The 22,514-nt window shown below is 47.0% G+C and overlaps 1 protein-coding gene across 7 annotated transcripts in view; it reads left to right on the top strand.

Moving 5' to 3' along the window:
• Window positions 1-22,514, top strand: part of msrb3 (methionine sulfoxide reductase B3) — a 123,233-nt gene that overhangs the window by 16,942 nt on the left and 83,777 nt on the right. For 2 of the 7 annotated variants that reach the window (XM_038780716.1, XM_038780712.1), the window contains exon 2: window positions 10,473-10,615. The exons of 3 other annotated variants lie outside the window; for them this stretch is intronic. In XM_038780716.1, coding sequence (XP_038636644.1) covers window positions 10,504-10,615 — 112 coding nt within the window. In that variant the 5' untranslated portion in view covers window positions 10,473-10,503. Of the gene's footprint in view, window positions 1-10,472; window positions 10,616-11,357; window positions 11,486-22,514 lie in introns of those variants that run through there. 2 more of the 7 variants (XM_038780715.1, XM_038780714.1) reach the window with 2 other exon arrangements.

Below are 22,514 nucleotides of genomic sequence, written 5' to 3'. Positions count from 1 at the left end.
AACCACCTACCTGAACACTGGCACCCTCCTGCGAAGTCAAATCTGTGCTCCTGACCTCTATACTCTCAATCTCCCGTACCCCAAAACGACAATCCAGGTTCCCATGCCCCTGCTGAATTAGTTTAAACCCCCCCAAAGAGCACTAACAAATCTCCCCCCCAGGATATTGGTGCCCCTCAGGTTCAGATGTAGACCATCCTGTCTATAGAGGTTCCACCTTCCCCAGAAAGAGCCCCAGTTATCCAGAAATCTGAATCCCTCCCGCCTGCACCATCCCTGTAGCCATGTGTTAATTGCTCTCTCTCCCTATTCCTCATCTCACTATCACGTGGCACGGGCAACAACCCAGAGATAACAACTCTGTTTGTTCTCGCTCTGAGCTTCCATCCTAGCTCCCTAAAGGCCTGCCTGACATCCTTGTCCCCTTTCCTACCTATGTCGTTAGTGCCAATGTGGACTACGACTTGGGGCTGCTCCCCTCCCCCTTAAGGACCCGGAAAACACGATCCGAGACATCACGTACCCTTGCACCTGGGAGGCAACATACCAAACGTGAGTCTCTCTCGCTCCCACAAAATCTCCTATCTGTGCCCCTGACTATTGAGTCCCCAATTACTAATGTTCTACTCCTTTCCCCCCTTCCCTTCTGAGCAACAGGGACAGACTCCGTGCCAGAGGCCCGTACCCCATGGCTTACCCCTGGTAAGTCGTCCCCCCCACAAGTATCCAAAACGGTATACTTGTTACTCAGGGGAACGACCGCAGGGGGTCCCTGCACTGACTGCTTCTTCCGAGTCCCTCTTACAGTTACCCATCTATCTCCAGTCTTTGGTGTAACTACTTCCCTGAAGCTCCTATCTATGACCCCCTCTGCCTCCCGAATGATCCGAAGTTCATCCAGCTCAAGCTCCAGGTACCTAACACGGTTTTTGAGGAGCTGGAGTTGGGTGCACTTCCCACAGATGAAATCAGCAGGGACACTGACGGCGTCCCTCACCTCAAACATTCTGCAGGAGGAGCATTGTACTGCCTTCCCTGACATCACCTCTAGATTTAAAAAAAAACAAGAAAAAGAAAAAGAAAGGAAGAGCTTACCTGATATTACCTCAAACCCTGCTCCCGCTGAAAGGTAAGCAAATTTATGTCTTCAGAGTGTATGCCTTCAGAGTATTGAGTGTGGGGGCTGGGTGTGTACAGTGGGGTTCTGGGTGTGGGCGGGTGAATGTGCGTTGGGTGTGTGGGGATTCTGGGTGTGTGTGTGTGGTGGGGGAGTTTGTGTGTGGGGTATGTGGGTGGGGGGGACTGGGTGTGTGAGGGGGGAAGTGTAGGTGGGGTTGTGTGAGAGTGCGAGGGGAGAGTGTGGGTGTGTGGCTGTGGGCGGGGAGTGTGGGTGTGGGGGAGGGGAGTGCTGGGGGGGTAATTGTGTGTGTTTGGGTGGGGGGGGTGAGTGTGGGGGGTAAGTGTGGATGGGGGAAGTGTGCGTGAGGGGGTAGTGTGGGTGTGGGGGGGAGTGGGTGTGGGGGGGGTGGGGGTGCTGGGGGAGTGTGTGGGGGAGGTGTCAATGTGTGCGTGTGTGGGAGAGGTGTGGGTTGTGTTTGGGGAGGGGGGATGTGGGGCAGTATGCGTGTGGGGGGACCATGTATGGTGTGTGTGTGTGTGGGAGGGGTGAGGGTGTTGGGGGCTATGTGTGCGTGAGGGGGGGTGTCGGGGTGTGTGGGAGGGGTGAGGGTGTTGGGGGCTATGTGTGCGTGAGGGGGGGTGTCGGGGTGTGTGCGGGGGTGGATGTGTGGGTGAATGTGGTGGGGTGTGTGTGTGGGGGGGCATATGTGTGGGGGGCATATGTGTGGGGGGGGCATATGTGTGGAGAGGTGTATGTGGGTGGGGGTGTGTGAGGGTGGGGGCGGTGTGAGGGGGAGGGAGTGTGTGTGATGTGGGGTTGGGTGTGTGGGGGTGAAATGTGTGGGGTGGGGGAGTGCATGTGAGGGAGTGTGGGTTGTGTGTGGGTTGGGGGGGTGTGTTTGTGTGGGTTGTGTGTGTGGGAGTGTGTCTGTGTGGGTTGTGTGTGGGTTGGGGGGGGTGTGTTTGTGTGGGTTGTGTGTGGGTTGGGGGGGGTGTGTTTGTGTGGGTTGTGTGTGGGTTGGGGGGGGTGTGTTTGTGTGGGTTGTGTGTGGGTTGGGGGGGGTGTGTTTGTGTGGGTTGTGTGTGGGTTGGGGGGGTGTGTTTGTGTGGGTTGTGTGTGGGTTGGGGGGGTGTGTTTGTGTGGGTTGTGTGTGGGTTGGGGGGGTGTGTTTGTGTGGGTTGTGTGTGGGGTGGGGGAGTGTGTGTTTGTGTGGGTTGTGTGTGGGTTGGGGGGGGTGTGTTTGTGTGGGTTGTGTGTGGGTTGGGGGGGGTGTGTTTGTGTGGGTTGTGTGTGGGTTGGGGGGGGTGTGTTTGTGTGGGTTGTGTGTGGGTTGGGGGGGGGTGTGTTTGTGTGGGTTGTGTGTGGGTTGGGGGGGGGTGTGTTTGTGTGGGTTGTGTGTGGGTTGGGGGGGGTGTGTTTGTGTGGGTTGTGTGTGGGTTGGGGGGGTGTGTTTGTGTGGGTTGTGTGTGGGTTGGGGGGGTGTGTTTGTGTGGGTTGTGTGTGGGTTGGGGGGGTGTGTTTGTGTGGGTTGTGTGTGGGTTGGGGGGGGTGTGTTTGTGTGGGTTGTGTGGTTGGGGGGGTGTGTTTGTGTGGGTTGTGTGTGGGTTGGGGGGGGTGTGTTTGTGTGGGTTGTGTGTGGGTTGGGGGGGGTGTGTTTGTGTGGGTTGTGTGTGGGTTGGGGGGGGGTGTGTTTGTGTGGGTTGTGTGTGGGTTGGGGGGGTGTGTTTGTGTGGGTTGTGTGTGTGGGAGTGTGTCTGTGGGTTGTGTGTGGGTTGGGGGGGGTGTGTTTGTGTGGGTTGTGTGTGTGGGAGTGTGTCTGTGGGTTGTGTGTGGGTTGGGGGGGGTGTGTTTGTGTGGGTTGGGGGGGGTGTGTTTGTGTGGGTTGTGTGTGGGTTGGGGGGAGTGTGTGTGTGTGGGTTGTGTGTGGGTTGGGGGGTGTGTTTGTGTGGGTTGTGTGTGGGGTGGGGGAGTGTGTGTGTGTGGGAGTGTGTCTGTGGGTTGTGTGTGGGTTGGGGGGGGGGTGTTTGTGGGAGTGTGTCTGTGTGGGTTGTGTGTGGGTTGGGGGGGTGTGTGTGTGTGGGAGTGTGTCTGTGTGGGTTGTGTGTGGGGTGGGGGGGGTGTGTTTGTGTGCGCGCAGTCTGTGTGGGTGACGCGGGATGCTGGGAACAGCCACTGCTCATTGAGACTTTGTAAATATGTGGCCTTCATTTGTCAGTCAGTGGTTACAGCGAATCAACACCACTAAAAACTGGTGAAATGGTCATTATCACATCGCTGTTAGTGAGAGCTTGCTGTGCACAAATTGGATGCTGTGTTTCCTGTATCCCCAATCAGCCATGATCATATTGAATGGGGGGACTCGACGGGCTGAATGGCCTAATCTGGTTCCTTTGTGACAACCATGACCACACTTCTAAACCACTACATTGGCTTTAAAGCATGCTGTTGTGGTGAACCGCGCAACATAAGTACAAACTTTTTCCCCTTTGTTCATGTTTAAAGTGTTTGTGTCCCTTTATGACAAGAGCATAATTTTAGAGGACATACTTTATTTTGTTACCCTTTCTTGTGATGCTATGTTTTAAATAAAGGCTACTTTGCGAAGAAACTGGTGTCTTTGTACATCCAAACGCAATGCACTGCATTAGAGTCTGCATCATTCGGAGTGAATTATGTAAATATTCAATCTATTGTGTCTTCTGCTGAAGAAATACGCATTACATTGGGAGTTTGCTGCCCAAACAGCTATAAGGAAATAGGGTTAGACTGCAAGTATGTGGAGAAATGCAGGTAAAATGAGCTTAGTCTACCCACAGTTAAATAATGATAGGACCCCGTTTTGAAAGTACCAGTACTCATGACTTGTGGGCCTAGGATAATACTGACCACACCTCAAACACCTCATGGCAGCACTGTAGCACAGTGGTTAGCACTGTTGCTTCACAGCGCCAGGGTCCCAGGTTCAATCCCCGGCTTGGGTCACTGTCTGTGCGGAGTCTGCACGTTCTCCCCGTGACTCCCCGGGTGATCCGGTTTCCTCCCACAAGTCCCGAAAGACGTACTCATTAGGTGAATTGGACATTCTGAATTCTCTTTTGTTGTCTGATCAGGGTTCAAGCCATGCTAGGACTATGAGACAAGACGAGGAGTCAGACACTAAGAGCTACCTCTGGGGAATGAGCCTGTGCTGGTGTTATTCTACACCATACTCCAGTCATCCAGCCAACTGACCCCTAAATTGAGCTTTAGGTGCAACCATCTCTGAGAAAATATTTCCTAAGGATTTACAAAATGTTGCCTGAAGCCTCATGAATATGAACAAGCTCCCCTCCCTCCCCTCCCCCACCCCCACCTCAAAACCACTCCTCTCCCCGCCCCAGGAATGGCTTAATTAAGGGACAGGAGATGCAGATCAGGAAGAAGTGATTCAGGGCCAGAATGGGAATACAGAGCAGGAAGTAGTTGCAGAGTTCAGAAGATATTTAAGGGCATGAATTTTAAATTTGAGGCCGTGGGGGTGGGAGCTACGTCCATGTGGACACTCACCTGTTGAAGGAGCTGCGCTCCGAAAGCTTGTGATCCAAATAAACCTGTTGGACTTTAGCCTGGTGTGGTAAGACTTCTTACTGTGTCTATGTGGGGTCAGTGCAGAATGGTGGAAAATGATCCAGGATAGGAATGATACAGCAGAGCTTTTAGCAAATTGTAACTTGTGGAGGAGGGCAGGTCAGTAAGAAGAATGTTGGATTGGTTGAGCTCAGAGGTGACAAAGACACTCATTGGGATTTCAGAAGGGCTGAGGCTGGCCTGTGACAGTGGCCCAGTTGCTGCTGAATTTAGGAGCGGGTCCAGCAGACATTGGCACCCTGATTTACATATTCAAAAAGCCTGATGTTGGTTTCATTGGGCACTGTGGACACTTCGAAGCTGCTGGCTTCCAGTCTGTTGCTGATAGACCGTGCAAAACAAAAGCTACAATATGTGTGTGTAACCAATACTCTACTGAAACTGAACACTTGCGTTTCCCCAGATGCTTTATGGCATGTTATTGTCTCCTTTTCATGACAGTCAGATCAATGGTGGCTTTAACCATGCACTCCCAAGTAGCTGTAATTGTAAGAGATACAGTATTTGTATAATTAATGAAAATAGGCACCAAATTACACTTTATTCCCTTCTGCATATTGCCCTCTTGGTCAAATAAGACTTATTATTATGTTTAAATTTGCAAAGGTTATCCGGTACTGTGAACCCCTTTAACTCTACTTTGTGCAGTTTTCTGCTGTGGACTATTTCAGGTTGCTTTCAAAAGATTTGTGAACATGTGGGCCCACATCTTCCAGTCCGGAGGCACCCCAGAAGGTTCACTGCGGGATACCTCTCGGGTCCCCAAACACTGACTACATGGGATTTCCCGAGGAAGTTTCAACTTCCGTTGGGAAGTGTCCGCGCGCCTGGAACCCTCTGAAACTCTGCTTTAAAGTCCGAGACTTCGGATGGTTCCGACTCACTTCGCAGAACAGTTGCACAGGAAAAGTTAGAACTTTTTCTATCTCCAAAGTACAGAATTGGCCAACACACTTCCCCCACTGGAGACTCTCGATTACTCTCCCAACCTCACCCCTGAACACACGACTAGCTTCCCGACTACTTCTCCGACCAACCCCCCCCCCCCCCCCCCACTCCTGACCACCCAAAAGCCCCTGCCCTGCCTGATCCTACCCTCGTGCCCACTCGTTTAAACCTTTCCTAGCTTGACAAAGTTAAACTTATGGAATATGGCAGCTAGTTCTGTAAAAGAGAGATGTGGATTAGCAACCCTGACACTACTATACTGAGGGAGCAGCTACGCTCCACGTTTTTCAGGAGGCCCAGGACAGAATTACAGCTTGTTCCAGTAGGAAAGAGCACAGTGGCAGAAGGTTCAGTGATAAATCTGTTGGTCTTTTCAAGACAAACTAGAAGGTTGAAGCTGAGTCCCGAGTGGCAGCTCATCACATTTTAAAATCCGTCCTTGGGACATGTTTGTCCCAGCTTGTCAAGCTAGGAAAGGTTTAAACGAGTGGGGCCTCACGGTAGCATGGTGGTTAGCATCAATGCTTCACAGCTCCAGGGTCCCAGGTTCGATTCCCGGCTGGGTCACTGTCTGTGTGGAGTCTGCACGTCCTCCCCGTGTGTGCGTGGGTTTCCTCCGGGTGCTCCGGTTTCCTCCCACAGTCCAAAGATGTGCGGGTTAGGTGGATTGGCCATGCTAAATTGCCCGTAGTGTAAGGTTAATGGGGGGATTGTTGGGTTACGGGTATACGGGTTACGTGGGTTTAAGTAGGGGGATCATTGCTCGGCACAACATCGAGGGCCGAAGGGCCTGTTCTGTGCTGTACTGTTCTATGTTCTATGTGCCAGCATTTATTGCCCATCCCTAATTGTTCCTGACTGGCTCGTTAGGGCATTGCGGAGGATGTTTTTAAGAGTCCACCACATTGCTGAGGATCTGGAGCCACATGTAGGCCAGGCCAGGCAGTAATTAGTGAACCAGATGGATTTTTGCCACAATCTATAATGGTTCATTGGTTCTTACTTCCAGATTTTTAAAAATTGAATTCCAATTTCTCCGTCTGCCACGATGAGATTCATACCCAGGCTCCCTGGGTCTCTGGATTGTTAGCCCAGTGACAGTACCGTGACACCATTGCCTTCCCATCATACAACCTTTAGCCATCCCGATGATCCAAATGAGGGGCCTTGCATTTTCTTTATTTAATTATTTAATGTGCGTGTACAGTTTTGGTCCCCTTGAGGAGGGACGTAGTGGCATTGGAGGCAGTTCAGAAGATTGATTCCAGAGATGATGGGTTTGTCGTATGAAGAGAGACTGAACAGTCTAGGCCGATACTCTCTCAAGAGTATCTCATTTGAAGAATGAGAGGAGACCTAATTGAGGTATATAAGATGGTAAGAGGTGTTGATGAAGTAGACGTAGAGTGGATGCTTCCTCTTGTGGGGCATTCTAGAGCGAGAGGTCGTAGTTTTAGGATAAAGGGATAGCAAATTTAAAACCGAGATGGGGAGACTTCTCCCAAAGGGTTGTGAATCTGTGGAATTTGCTACCCCAGAGTGAGGTGGATGCCGGGACATTGAGTAAATTTAAGGAGGAGATAGACAGATTTTTAATTAGTATTGGGTTGAAAGGTTATGTAGAGCAGGCAGGACGATGGATTTGAGGCCGAGAGGAGATCAGATATGATCGTGTTGAATGAAGGAGCTGGCTCGAGGGGCTGAATTACCTACTCCTGCTCCTGGTTCTTATGAGTGTTAAATTCGAATTCATTTTGGTGAACTGTATTTCAGTTTCCATCCAAAACTCTTTTTCAGTATCTGGAAGTCCATTTCGGATGCAATTGTTTTTATAGGAGGTTGGCTGCAACTCGGGCTGTTTGTGTGACAATACGTGCGACATCCAGAATTTGAGTGGCAATGTTATTTAGGATTAAACTTCCATTCACAAAGATAATGGGATCTAATCTTTACATAGAAATGGTTGTGTTGAATGAAGTGACCAGTGGGGTTCACTCGAATAAGCACTTGGCAACAAAAAAAATGAAGGAAAGTTATACTGTAGGTCTTGAAAAGTATGAAAGGCTTTTGATAGACAAAATAGTTTTTCCTTTATTCATCCTAATTAAAGAGTCTTGTGAAGAGGGGTCGCCAGTTTAAAATTATCACTTGAGAGAGAGGAAAGATGTTGGGCCAATCTTTCACACGAGTTGTTGGAACATGGAGTGCCTTGCCACAGGGAATGGTTAGGTTAGGGATCACCGTATCCTTAAAAGGGAAAATTGGAGAACTATTTGGATCAGTAACAAAGTGTAATAGTTTGGGAACGTGACAAGTGCCAGCTGATCTCCTGTGGTGTCACTCATGGTAATTGGTGGATAAGCACTTATTTAAGGAGGGGAGCTTTTCTGATGCAATATACAATGATTATTGGATTGGTTTGGATTTGTTTTATTGTCACATGTACCGAGGTACAGTGAAAAGTATTGTTCTGTGTACAGTCCAGACAGATTGTTCCATACATGAAAAAAAACACAGAACATACGATAAATACACAAGGTAAATACATGGACACAGGCATCGGGTGAAACATACAGTGTAGTACTACTCAGTAGAGAAGATTCATGGAGAGATCAGATCAGTCCATAAGAGAGTCATTCAGGAGTCTGGTAACAGTGGGGAGGAAACTGTTCTTGAACCTATTAGTGCGTGTTATTATCGAGAAAGGAGTTTTTGAATTGGGGTTTAAAAAAAATGTGTAATTGATTCAATGTGGATATAAAATTTAGAAATTGCTATAAAATTAATCTAATTTAGTTGAAAAATAAGATTAAATTGGATGTGAAAAAAGACACAGATGGTTTTGAATGTTGGACATTCAAATTCTTCCTCTGTGTACCCGAACAGGTGCCGTAATGCGGCGACTAGGGGCTTTTCACAGTAACTTAATTGCAGTGTTAATGTAAGCACACTTTTGACAATAAAGATTATTATATGGTGGCTGGAAAAGTTGGTGGGATGAAGGGGTAAGAGCTGGTGGGGGGGGGAAGGGAGCGAGGGGGAAAGAGCTGGTTGGCGCGAAGGGGGAGGGGGGAAGAGCTGCTTGGGGCGAAGGGGATGAGAGGGGGTGAAGAGCTGGTGGAGGGGGAGGAAGAGCTGGTGGGGGGCGAAGGGGGAGAGCTGGTGGGGGGGGTGAGAGGGGGAGCTGGTGGGGGGAGGCGAGGGGGGAAAGCTGGTGGGGGACGAGGGGGGAGAGCTGGTGGGGGGAGGAGTTGGGGGAGTGCGAGAGTGAGGGGTGAGAGGGGAAATGGCTGATGGGGGATCTTTTGCTCTTGCTGATGTTGAGTGAGAGACAAACCATTTAGTATGTGGAATTTAAGGCGGCACGTAACACACTGGTTAGCAGTACTGCCTCACGGCGCTGAGGATCCGGGTTTGAATCCTGGCCCTGGGTCACTGTCCGTGTGGAGTTTGCACTTTCTCCCCATGTCTGCGTGAGTTTCGCGCCCACAACCCAAAGAGGAGTAGGTTCGATGGATTGCTAAATTATCCCCTAATTGGAAAAAAATAAATTGGCTACTCTAAATTTATTTTAAAAATAGTATGTGGAATTAAACGTTGAGGGTGGTCTGAATGTCATTTGAATCATGGGTCACAAATGCACAGTCATGGACATAGTTAGCCGTGCATTAGCAGAGGCAAACTGTAGTAAACTGGACTCGGCCCTTTATTTGTATATGGAGAGGGACTAACATGGATCCAATGTCCAAACTGAACCTTTATGCAATGCATGACAAAGGCTGCTGCTGAAAGTGTGTATTCTCGAGCTGTTCAATTGGGCTTGTTAGCTTCGCCATACCTTGTCCTCATCTGCTATTCACACACTTGCAGGAATAACAGGATAGTCAATGGGACTCCTGACAAATTTATCCTCTCCACCCCCATTAACGTGGAAATATCAATGTCAATTGAAGCACTGCTGGCTGGAATCAGGTAACTGATTCTGAGAACCACTCCCCGAGCTTACTTACTGAGTTAGCAAGGTAGCTGTAGACCTTTTTAAGTTAACCCTGTTGTTTACTGGTACATCTTGCATAGAATATAGAACATACAGTGCAGAAGGAGGCCATTCGGCCCATCACGTCTGCACCGATCCACTTAAGCCCTCACTTCAACCCTACCCCTTAACCAATAAACCCTCCTAACCTTTTTTTTGGACACTAAGGGCAATTTAGCATGGCCGATCCACCTAACCTGCATGTCTAAGGACTGTGGGAGGAAACCGGAGAACCCAGGGGAAATCCACGCAGACACAGGGAGAACGTGCAGACTCCACACAGACAGTGACCCAGCAGGGAATCGAAACTGGGACCCTGGTGCTGTGAAGCCACAGTGCCCACCATTATGCAACCGTGCTGCCCGTTAGAACGGTGGCAACAAGGTATCAACATAGAATGCAGATATAATTATCAATCTGTGGAAGTTCAATGGGTTTGGCATGATTAGTCCACTGTGAATGCATGTACGCTATTGATGAAATGTGCACAAAACTAACCTCATGCATTCTGTGCCTATTTCCACACAGCCACTCATCCTGCGTTGTAATATTTGCTTTCGCCAGTAGATGGCACCTCTTCTACCAACACCATGAACATATTATAATAACAATAAATCACCCAGTTCAAGTATGCTGGAACCCCAGTACTGGGGCACACTGCCTATTAATTGCAAAATACATCCTTGTTCTTTGCCTGACCTGCGGAGTGACATCACTGCCTCTCTTCCTGTTGCACTGTAGCTGCCTGACCCAGAGGCTTGACATAAGCCAGATGGCTTCGATTGGTAGGCTCACAGGCTGCCTGGTACCGCAATTGATGATCCTGAATAGGAGGACCTTTTATGATCAGCTGCGGGCACTGAGTAACACTGCAGCTCCTCTAGGTAATTGTGCATCATTGAACACTTTCATTTTCACAACAGGCTCTGCGAAAGTCGCAAGAATGTTTTCTTCTTGTACACCGTTTTTTGTTTTATTTCTGATTACCCGTTTGCGTCTGCCCACAATAAATAAGAGTTCCAACAATGGAATGTTGCTCGTTGCCCTTTTTCTGTTTTGCACCAAACAGTCACTTTAAAGTTGACATGTTTACTTTTTGTTTAATGGCTCATTGAGGCTGTTCATTGTGACACTTCATTTTGTTTCCTTTTCTCTTCCTTGTAAAAACAGGAAAAATTGTTTTGGCTTTGTCGCAGCTTTAAGATGTCAGAGTTAACATAAGCATATTTCTTTCAGACACACTCCAGAATGACCGAGTGGCATGTTTGTCCGTATAAATCATTGTTTTGCTCTTCAGAAGGTGGTGAGACTCTGGAGATGCCTACGCTTTTAAGCCTGTGAAAACATGAGGGACAACGTTGCTTTGAAGATTAATTTCCCTGCGAATGCCCCTACGTTGGGTTTCGTCATGTGTTTTCACCCACTCGATCCAAAGTCATGTGTAAATAACAAACATTGCTTTCTCACTTGTGAATATTTAACCGAGGAAACCCAAGCTAGTGGGTTACTGTTGATCTTTTCGTAGCATTAAAAAAAAATCAGCATTTTCTGAATATTATCTAAATAACGTGCATGTTTGTTATCGTTTTGATGTTTAATGGGACTTTTTTTTGTTTCCCTACTTAGCTGTTGTTCCCTGCTTCTTGCCTCTTATTTCTTGGTGGAAGTAATCCCAGTGATGTCCGCATTCAACCTGCTGCATTTGGTGACAAAGAACCAGCCAGTAGCCCTTCGTGCTTGTGGGCTTCCCTCAGGTTGAATGTGTGCTGCATGCTGTGTGACTTGCAAACTTTGGCTGCTGTTTTTTTCTTAAATTGAGGGGGTGATTCTGCTGTAGAAAATCCTAGGTTATTCGAACAACGCTGACCCGAGTTTTAGTTGAGCGGAATTTGTCTTTGAAGCCAGAAGTTAGCAATAAATCACTGCCTGAGTGTACACATTATCCCCCTTTTGAAAAGCCAAAGTAACATTTACCAGCTCCCACTCGTCTATACATTATTTTCCTTTGCCCCTGATGGTATCTTCCTGCTCTGAAATGCAGGGACAACCTTCAGATCCTGAGAAAAACTTAATTGCGATCATCTTTGCTACTTGAGACGCTATTTCTCTCCCCCCCCACTGTCTTGACAACATCTTGACAGTGTCACAGTGTCACTGTTCTCATTTAAAAGACATCTTATTTCATACAATTTCAAATGGCATTAAAAATTGCATTTTTGCAATCATGTAAGCTAAAAGGCTAAAATATTCTAGAAGTTAGGAAATGTTTTGGATGTCATGGAAATATTATTAATACATTTTCTTGGTACAATGCTGTTTTCTTTCTTGATGGTATTTTTAAAAAATTGATGATTACACACCAGTGTAAACTTTATTTAAAATAGAACTGTTGCATACATTACATATCAATGGATACAATTGAGCTGATTGCAGAGACATTTTTAACATAAATTGGGCAATACTATATTGCATTATTCTGGCTGATTGTAGATCCCAAGTGCTTTTTTTTTGGTCATAGACCGAAACAAAAGTTCTTGTGATTTTATGTAAGAAATCTTACACAAGTTACAGTTCAACATTTGTTTGGAATCACTAGCTTTCGGAGCGTAGCTCCTTCATCAGGACTCACCTGAGGAAGGAGCTACACTCCAAAAGCTTGTGATACCAAACAAACCTGTTGGACTTGAACCTGGTATTGGTAAGACTTCTTACTGTGCCCACCCCAGTCCAACACCGGCATCTCCACGTCATGGCTTGTGATTTATGGAAAAGAATAATAAAAAGCATGGCTTTACACGTGTTGCTGGCGTTGTTTTAAAGCACGCCCAATATGTTTCATTCCGCTTATGCACCATGTACTCATGAGCTAAAAGCCACAACTTCAATCTTCCTCATTTGTACATGAGCAACCGGTCACATCTCAGCTTCAGAATTCAGTGCCGGCAATTGGATGCTCTCAAAGTACATTGTTTCATTGTGGGGAAGCTGTGGGAAGGCACGGTGGCACAGTGGTTAGCATCACCGCCTCACTGCGCCAGGGACCCGGGTTCGATTCCGACTTTGGGTGACTGTGCAAAGTTTGCACGTTCCCCCCGTCTCTGAATGGGTTTCCTCCAGGTGTTCCAGTTTCCTCCCACAGTCCAAACGTGTGCGGGTTAGGTGGATTGGCCATTATCAATTGTTCTTTAAGTGTCCAAACAGTTAGGTGGGGGTTACAGGTATAGGGCGAGGGAGTGGGCCTAGGTAGAGTGCTCTTTCCGAGAGTCGGTGCAGACTCGAGGGGCCGAATGGCCGCCTCCTGCACAGTGGCGATTGGTGAGCAGTTTCAATCGGAGTAGGTTGCATATCTCGGAGATTTATTTAAAAAGGCAGTGTAGAAATAAAACCTCTTGGCCAGTACCAACATTTATGTTGAGAATTCAGAATTCTACAGATGCTGAAAATAAATTTGAAACAGAAAAGGCTGAAAATGAGGTAGGTCAGGCAATATCCGGGAAAAGAATAGACTAAGTGTTTTGGGCGTGGACACTGACTGGCAATTGGGGAAACCAGAAATATGTTTGCATTTTCACTTGAAAAATGGCAAGCAAAAATAGATTTAGTTCTAAGCAAAAAAAGTGAACCTAGCCTAATAGATCCAGCCCACTGAGATGGGAGCAGCAGGAAAACACACACACACGTGATATAGATGGAAATACTGAGCGCCTCTTTACCAGCCACCTCTTGCCAAAATCGAGATGAGATGCGGCTGGTAGATACCAGGAGAGAACTTTCCTGGAATTCCTGATGGTTGAGGATTGTTGGCGATCTCACGAGGCGTCGCGATCTGGTCCCACCCAGACTCGCATAGCTAAAGGATCGAACGGCCACCCGGCATCTATCAGCCTTGCTGAGGGGACCCCATCAGGGCGCTATTTACCACTGGTCCCCACAAATGGAGGCGGTCTCCCCGGCGATCGGAGGTCTTTAGGCAGGTTGACACACTGGCACTGCTGGTGCCACTTTGGAACAGCCAGTCTGGCACCCTGGCAGGGTGCCAGGCACTGCCAAAGTGCCCAGTTGGCATTTTGCCTGTGCCGGGAATTGGGTACGGGGATGCCCTACCGGTGTGTGGTGGGGTGCGTGACAGCTCAACGACCCCAAGCAGGTGAGTTGGTGCATTGGGGGGAGGGGGTGGGAGGGAGGGTGGAGGGGGTGGGAGGGAGGGTGGGAGGGAGGGGGGGAGGAGAAGTGTGGAGGGGTGGGAGTCCGGGGGTCACTTCAGGAGTTGAGAGGTTGAGGCGATCTCGTCCTGCATTCATCGGAGCTCCTGAGTGCTTTTCGGCTGGTCAGGTTGAGTTTTCAGTATCTGGTCATTCGGGTGGTGTATAGCTGGGCTCTGTAGAACAAGCTGAATGTGACCAACTTGGTAGAGGGGGTGTAGAAGGATTTAAAGAAGTAGGATGTTCTGCCGCTATCGTTGGCAGAGTAGCTTCAAACCGTGAAAGTGGCGATCCTTTGAAGTTTTATTAAGTTTTCAGAATCTCCTGATTTTCCTACCGTAAACCCTTTTTTTGGGAGGGTATATTGGATAATTTCAGCCTTTATGTGGGTGGGTAAGGTGCCTCGGATTCGGAAAGCCTTTTTGCAAAGGGACTTGTAGAGGATTAGCATTGCCAAATTTGATTAATTATTATTGGGCGACAAATAAGGGGCTGGTTCGGCAATGGGTCGTGCAGGAAAGGTTGGATTGGGGCAGATGGAGGTGGCCTTGTGTAGAGGGGCAAGTTTGAGGGCACTGATGATGGCTCTGCTTCTGTTCCCACCGGCCAAATAATGAGTCCGGTGGTGGTGGCCTCATTAAGAGTTTGGAATCAGTTTAGGCAACGTTTTAAGCTGCAGTGCATGTCGCAGTGGGTGCTGTTCTGTGGAAATCATGGGTTTATTTAAGCAGGGTTGGATTCATACTTACTGGATTTGGGAATGGGAGGGGATCGAGAGGTTTAGGGACCTGTTCAGAGAAGGTAGATTTGCAGAGCTGGTGGAGAGGTTCCAGTTGCCGAGGGGGAACGGGTTCCGGTACTTGCAGATTAGGAATTTTGTGAGGAAGGAGCTGGCCACACCTCCATTGCTAGAAAAGATGTAGGGCGCGATTCTCCGCCCCCCACGCCGGGTGGGAGACTAGCGGAAGGGCCTCCTAGCATTTTTCACGCACTCCCGCTATTCTCCCCCCCCCCCCCTCCCCAACGCCTGACCCACGCCACGAATCGCCGCTCGCCGTTTTTTACGGTGAGCGGCGATTCTCCGAGGCCGAGCGGCCGGCCCTTCACGCCCATTTCACCACGGCAGCAAACACACGGGCTCACTACCATCGTGAAACGGGCACCAGATGCCCGTTTGGGGCATCTAGAGGCCCGATTGGCACGGGAGCACCACGACTGTGCTCGGGAAGGGACAGGCCCGCGATCGGTGCCCACCGATCGTCGGGCCAGCGTCCAAAACAGACGCACGGTTTCCCCTCCACCGCCCCTCCAACGCGGGTTGGCGTTGTCCAACCTGCGCATGCGTGGCTGACGTCATCGGCCGCGTCAGCCGCCGTGGCGCTTGACGTGCGGCCTCGACGACCGTCGTCAAGGCCGTGACGCATGGGGCCGCGCTCCTAGCCCCACCCGGGGGGGAGAATCGGCCCCGGAAGTGGCCGTGAAGGCTGCCGTGGGTCATGGCCTGTCCCACGGCACCCTTTACGATTCTCCGCATTTGCGGAGAATCTCGCCCAGGATCTGGGTATGAGATAGGAGAGGGAAAGGTCTTGGATATTTATGGGCAGTTAATGGCGAGGGAGAGGACCTCGTTGGGAGATAAAGCGGAAGTGGCAGGAGAAGTGGTGGAGGGCATGGGGGGGGGGGGGGGGGGGGAGGGGGGGGGGGGGCGGGTTGCGCAAGTTAAACCCGAACTCCTCTTGGTGCACAGAGCACAAAGGACACATAAATGGGTTTTTCCCAGAGGTGGAGGACAGAAACGAGCAGTGTTTCAGGGGCCAGCGAGCCACACACACATACTTTGGTCCTGTCTGAAATTGATGGGAGTCCTTTTCGGGGACAATGTCGGAAATCCTGGGGGTGAAGGTGGCTCCGAGGCCACGGATGGCGATATTTGGGGTATTGGAAGACCCGGGAGTGCAGGAGGGGAGAGAGGCTGATGGGTTGACCTTTGCCTCCATGATAGCCTGGAGGAGGATCTTGTTAGGGTGGTGGGCCCTGGAGCCACCAAGGGCAGCAGGGGTGGGTGAGTGACCTGTCGGAATTTTTATATTTGGAGATGATAAAGTTTGCCATTTGGCAGCGGAGAGGTTCTATTCGAGGGGGAGGCTGTTCATCTCATTTAAGAGTTGGTAAACATCAGCGGGTGGGATTCGGAGGTTTTAATTTATAGTTATGAAGCGGGGAATGTGGGTGATATGGTGGATGGGGTGTTTATAATGAGAACTGTATAATGTTGGATGGAATGTTGTGTTTGTATATAAAATGAAAATGTCTTGAATAAAAATATTTTTAATAAAGGAGCTCTCCTGTGCAGGAAATGTGGCTGAGTGCGTCCTCGTGGGCTTTTCCACGAGGGGCGAAAAAATAAACTGTGTGCCGTTAGATAGCTACGAGCACCGGTAACAACCCCTTAATTCCTGGCCAGAACAGACTTTTTTTTTTAGTTAAATCGCCCCCATTATTTACAACCGTCTGGTCAGGAAGAATCCTTCACCCTCTTTGAGGCCGCAGCAGAGGAGAATCTTCTAATTCCTAGCTTTCCTTCCGAGCCTAGTACCAGAAGCTGAGCAGTATGTTACATGTAACCCAACACCCCCTCCCCCTCATTATTGAACATCTGAAATGTGGACCACATCCCATCACACCTGAATAAGGTAACTGATAGCAGCAGTAGCAAAAGCAAAGTCCATTAGACATTGGTAAATGGGCAAACTTATCATCAGGTAATAACATTGGCCTCTCATTGGACTGTAGAGCAACCGGTTTGTCCTTGATTCACGTTTTCTCAGTACTGCAGTGTGTATGTGAGATCTGAAGCCCTTAGAATTCTGAGATAACCAGAGATCAGTTCCAGGGATAACTGCACCAAATTCTGATGCACAGGAATGTTGATTGTGTAGTAAGCTGGTCTAAAGTTTGGGCACATCTCAATGTCAATACAATCAATATTTTTAAAGTAAGTGTTGATTTAAGCTGACTATTTCCACTGGACTAGAGAAGGCTAGAGGAGACTTAATAGAGCTTTTCATAAGTTATCAAGGGTTTTAATAGGGTGAGTAGAGAACATATTGATCAGCCAGTTACCATTGTCCATCATTTTTACAATGCTAAGAACATTTTCTGAATATGTTCTTGTTGGAACATGCAATGCTTTGGCACAGGGAGTCGTTGGGGATGAGACTTGGGATATTAATATTGTAAAGGAAATATTTGGAACAGGAAGTTGCAGAACAATGGGGAACAAGTGAGGCTGCTTCACGATTACCTTCTATACAGATGCATGTTCTCAATCAGAAGGATGTTACTTGATACCAACCTTCAATCCCCATTGATATGATTGTTGTAAATCTCTATGAATTTCACACTGTCCACGATTAGTTGCAAGAGTGAACTCCAAGGGCTTGATTTTGATATTCAGGCAACTGCTCCCTTGCTACTTCCCAAACTTGAAGACATGTAATGGCTTCATTCAAGTGAGGCCAGAGCTGCTGGGGCACCAAACGAGCACCTGATTGAGGCCTGCCAATATTAGTCGCACAAAAATAGTTCCAAATTTACCTTGTCCTATTCAGTTCCTTCACCGGCGGTACTGATTGGAGTACACACAGCTATTATATTGTCATGTTGTGTTTCAGAAGTCCAGTAAATATCTCTTCTTTTTTTTCACTTGTAAAACAACATGATTTTTTTTTCCTGCTTATTTAATTCTGTCCTCTTCCGAAGAACTGGCATTGTTGGGTATGGTTCCAGGATCATTGATTACTCTCCGATAACTCGTCCAAGGCCACATTGCGAGCCTGGACAGTGAGTGTCTGATAGGTGTTTGCCACCACAACTGAACCAGATCATAGTGACATTAAAGAACCGTGCATTTTCTAGTGGGGATTACATAATGGCCATGATGGGAGGAATCCTACTTAACTTACCCCTGATTCCACCCAAGGACGCTGAGGCTAATTATAGTACCTGTTGCAGATTTGCACAGACTGAAACTTGATGGTTTAGCTAACTACTTGCCTCGCGGGGGCCTCACGGTAGCATGGTGGTTAGCATCAATGCTTCACAGCTCCAGGGTCCCAGGTTCGATTCCCGGCTGGGTCACTGTCTGTGTGGAGTCTGCACGTCCTCCCCGTGTGTGCGTGGGTTTCCTCCGGGTGCTCCGGTTTCCTCCCACAGTCCAAAGATGTGCGGGTTAGGTGGATTGGCCATGCTAAATTGCCCGTAGTGTAAGGTTAATGGGGAGATTGTTGGGTTACGGGTATACAGGTTACGTGGGTTTAAGTAGGGTGATCATTGCTCGGCACAACATCGAGGGCCGAAAGGCCTGTTCTGTGCTGTACTGTTCTATAACTAGCTGAACCATAAAGGGAACAGTGCTATGATTTGAAGCTCGTGGGTACATTGACCCATATATTTATCATAAACAGCAGCAATACAGAGATTTGCTCATACAGTCAACTCGCGGTCTAGTAGATACTGCATTAGAAACAGTACAGTATCAGAATTAACTTTAGACTTTACATTATCCTCTGCATTCCTTCACTATGGTCCCAGCTTCTAATTAAGCAAACATTATTCTGCATTGCTGATAACTCGTGCATGCCAGCGTTGAACTTTGTCGATCTCATTATTATGGCAAGTATTTAATCCTGCTGAATGGCACATTTTACAAAAGGTTTTTTTTTTGCTTAAATGTATTCATTTTGTTTCAAAGAAACTTTAGAAGTTCCAGTAGATGGCATATGTGAGTGACTTTTAGATTTAATATGCAGCTAACAAGCACATTGAAGTAACTAGTGCATTCTAGAAGATAGGTAGCATAGTTTGAATTATTTCACCAAGTATTAAAAGTACAAAATTACAAGTTTTTTTTTAGTTCATTGCACAATACATATGAAATGTTAAATGGATTGGAAGGATCCAAATGAGAAACTGCTCAAATTATCCAAATAATTTTGAGAACCCAGGCATTGAATTGCAACAGTTCAGATATCCTCCCAGTTATTTACTTGCAGAGCTTCTGTTTAAATTTGAGTCATTGTTGTACAAGCTGACATTTCTTATTATCATTAAGGTTAATGGCACTTACATTTGTTTTCTGCTGTGCCACAGTCTGCCATCCGTGTTCAAATTATGTATCCGTGTTGGGGAAAGTCATATTTTGCAGGGAAGTTATGGGGGGAACATTTTGCGTGTATTTCATTTTGGAGCATGCATCGGTGGGAGAGTATTTGATACATAAAACCGCATCTGTCAGTACTAGGAAATGAGAAAGAATCATAATGTCGCCAGGGAAACCACTTTTAATGTTGGGAGTCCTTACTAGGCTAGGAAGAGAAGGTTCGCTATCTCGGTCTCCCAGGAGCTCAGGGAAGGGAAGTGAACACTGAGTTATTTCGAAGCATTTTCTGCAGCAGACCACTGCCTCTGTGAATGCAGCACTGCATACTTTGCTTTTTTTTGTGTTGTGTTTCGTATTAGAATGGTCTTCATTCATTTGCTTAATTATTTAAGACTTCAATCACCTGCTAATTAATGTGTGCTGCAACTTGGAACACTTGCTTCCCTGTATGTAACAGTCCGCACAGTGGTTAGAGTATTTTGTTTTGGGGGTGGTTGGAGGAAGGTCAAAATAAATTGTTCATAATAATGTTATAATAACTACATTTTTAAAAAAAATCTATGCGACCTATAAGGTGGACACTGACAAGGTCCATCATTGCTGCATTATCTAAATAATAAGCGCCAGGGAATTTTCTTTAAAAATGGCGCTGATTAGATTTCTCTCATCCTTAAGGTTAGACTATGAACCTTCTTCAAATCGTCAACTTTCCTTGCACCTCACATTTGTCCAGATATTTTCCATTAAAACATAAATACAAGTCAATGGCCACATGACCTACTGCACAGTAAAAGAGTAAGAATGATACGGATGCTTTGCATTTCCTGAATGTTTAAAGTATTACAATCAGTGGGTTGCATTTTTCAAATTCTACATCCATAGGTGTCCCCCCCCCCCCCCCCCCCACCTCGTTTAAGCTTTTGAAATTAAAACCTTGGAAGTATTTAAATCCTGTAATATAGGAACTGTTTTTCCACTTTTGATTACATGGCATAACGTTCCTCATCGGGGTTGAGAATTGTGAAAAATTTACTCTCTTTCTGCAGATGCATTTTATTGAAGGAAGTTATTACTGCCTTAATGGCTCTTTGCAAGTAACAAGTGCTTATGGACACGATCTCCCTGAATGGGGACGCAGTCCCGTAGCGTCTGATTGGCTGGGTGATTCCCGACGCTCCGAGTGCCGAGAAACCCCGCCCTATTGAACAGCCATTTGGGTAGTTTGGGGGCCTCGGCAGGGAGCGCTCAGCGCCGGAACTCCTCAGTGCAGCAGGAGATGGGGCAGGGTTCCCATGGCAACGTCTCGCGAGATCGTGTCAGATCTTTCAGTGGGTTAATTGCTATTTTAGAGATTTTTCGTGTGACTTATACTGTAAATAGGATTTGGCACAGTTGAAAAGCTCTAGGTTATTTAAATTACCATTGCAAAGTTGTAGGGGGTTCAGTGTTGAGGGGTATAATGCAAAATCCTTCCATAAGCATCCCAGGTAATTGCTGATGTGTTTCACTTTATTGGGTCAAACATGAACAGTGGTGTATCTTTCACATACATGGCCCAGAGCTTCCGATCTCTGTGGAGATTCCGCACCCCTGGAAGTCCCCATGTAAGTGCTGCACAGATATTGCCCAGGAAGTTCAAACATTTGATGTTGCCCTGTATTGGGAACCATCAGATAATCCAATTTGAATTCGAGATTTCGCATGGCCCTGACTCTTGGCAAAATAGTTACCCAAGAAAAGTTAGAAGGATTTAAACCACTTCTTTTGAAATTTTTTTTTTTTTAAGAGTACCCAATTCATTTTTTCCAATTTAAGAAGCCTATGCTCCTCGAGCTATCCTATCGCCCTCCCAACCATCCTACCTACTTATCTTACACACTTTTTAAAAATAAATTTAGATTACCCAATTATTTTTTCCAATTAAGGGGCAATTTAGCGTGGCCAATCCACCTACTCTGCACATTTTTGGATTGTGGGGGCAAAACCCACGCAGACACGGGGAGAATATGCAAACTCCACACGGACAGTGACCCAGAGCCGGGATCGAACCTGGGACCTCAGCGCCGTGAGGCAGTTGTGCTAACCACTAGGCCACCGTGCTGCCCTCTTATCTTACACACTTAACTTGTCCCTGGCTTCTCAGAGTGGCCGGGACCTTTTCAACTTGCCTGCTCTACAGCAACTAGTTTGGATTTATTAAAAAAAAAGGCGCATTGCTTCACGTCCCTGGTGCTGCTACCCTGCACTGAGGGGCTTGGGAACCCGTGACACTGCACTTTCCTTACCAGGCCTACATTGGAAGGTTGGGTAAGAAATGTACAGCTTCCCACGAAGGCAATTAAAGGGGGGGAGGGGGGGGGGGGGGGGAGGGGGGAGGGGGGAGGAGAGTGGCAATCCGATTGTGATCATCATTCCTCTTGAGGTACTGACCCATTATCCTTTTTCTCTGGCCAATACCAAGCTCACTGTTAAATAATTTTTCCTTAAAGGAACTATAGTAAAATAAAACTTGAATACTAATATTATCTCATCACATATGCTCATCAAGAGATCTTTACCTCTCCGCTTCCTTTGCACCTTGCAGCCAACATGAAGATGAATTGGGACCCTGGGGGAAGGGGGGTGCAAGGTAGGGGGGTGCAAGATGGGGGGGTGGCATTCCTTAAAACTGGAACATTACATTTATTTTTTTGTTCTTAATTCCTTATAAAATGTTATCATTTCAAGTAATGGTTTCAAAGCTGTTTAACATAATTATTCCAGTGCGCAGACAACAAACTTCAGTCCTCAAATAAAACCAAATTTTGTCAGTATTTTACTAATTAAGGGGGGGGAAACCTTGGTTAACCTTGTTATTGACCCAGCACTGTAGGAATGAATAGAGAGGAAATGGGCTTTAGGTGATTGACAAGGTAATCTGCTTCTTATTTAATAAAATATGTAAAAATACTTGAACATCACGGAAAAATATCTCCTATCTAAATGCGAACCTACAACTAAACGACTTTAGTTGGGTCAAAAACATTTAGAAAGTTGTATTCCGATTCAATTCTAGGCAGTTTCAAACGTTTATGTTACACTGTGACTAAAGCAGCAATGTTGTTAAAATAGCAAGGTCTGTTTTTCTTTATATAACCCAAATGGCCTGTTTTTTCATTGCCCTTCTCCCACCCCCCCCCCCCCCCCCAAAAAAATAGGTTTACAATTTCTCTAAAACTGGTAAATTAGCAGAGTAGAACTGAGTGTTCTGTACCAGAAATTGATATTAAACCAATGGAATATTTTGACAATGAGTTATTGACCCATATTAAAAAGGAAGAGGGTTACCTATCTGCACATTTTATTCTTTTATTTTAAAAATATGTACATGAAGCTGACAACAAATCTTAACTTACTAAGGCTAATTAGATTCCTTTCAAC

The sequence above is a fragment of the Scyliorhinus canicula genome, chromosome 20, assembly GCF_902713615.1.
Source record: "Scyliorhinus canicula chromosome 20, sScyCan1.1, whole genome shotgun sequence".
NCBI lineage: Eukaryota > Metazoa > Chordata > Chondrichthyes > Carcharhiniformes > Scyliorhinidae > Scyliorhinus > Scyliorhinus canicula.
Note: the sequence above shows the minus strand (reverse complement) of the source record. Positions and strands in the feature narration are given on the sequence as shown.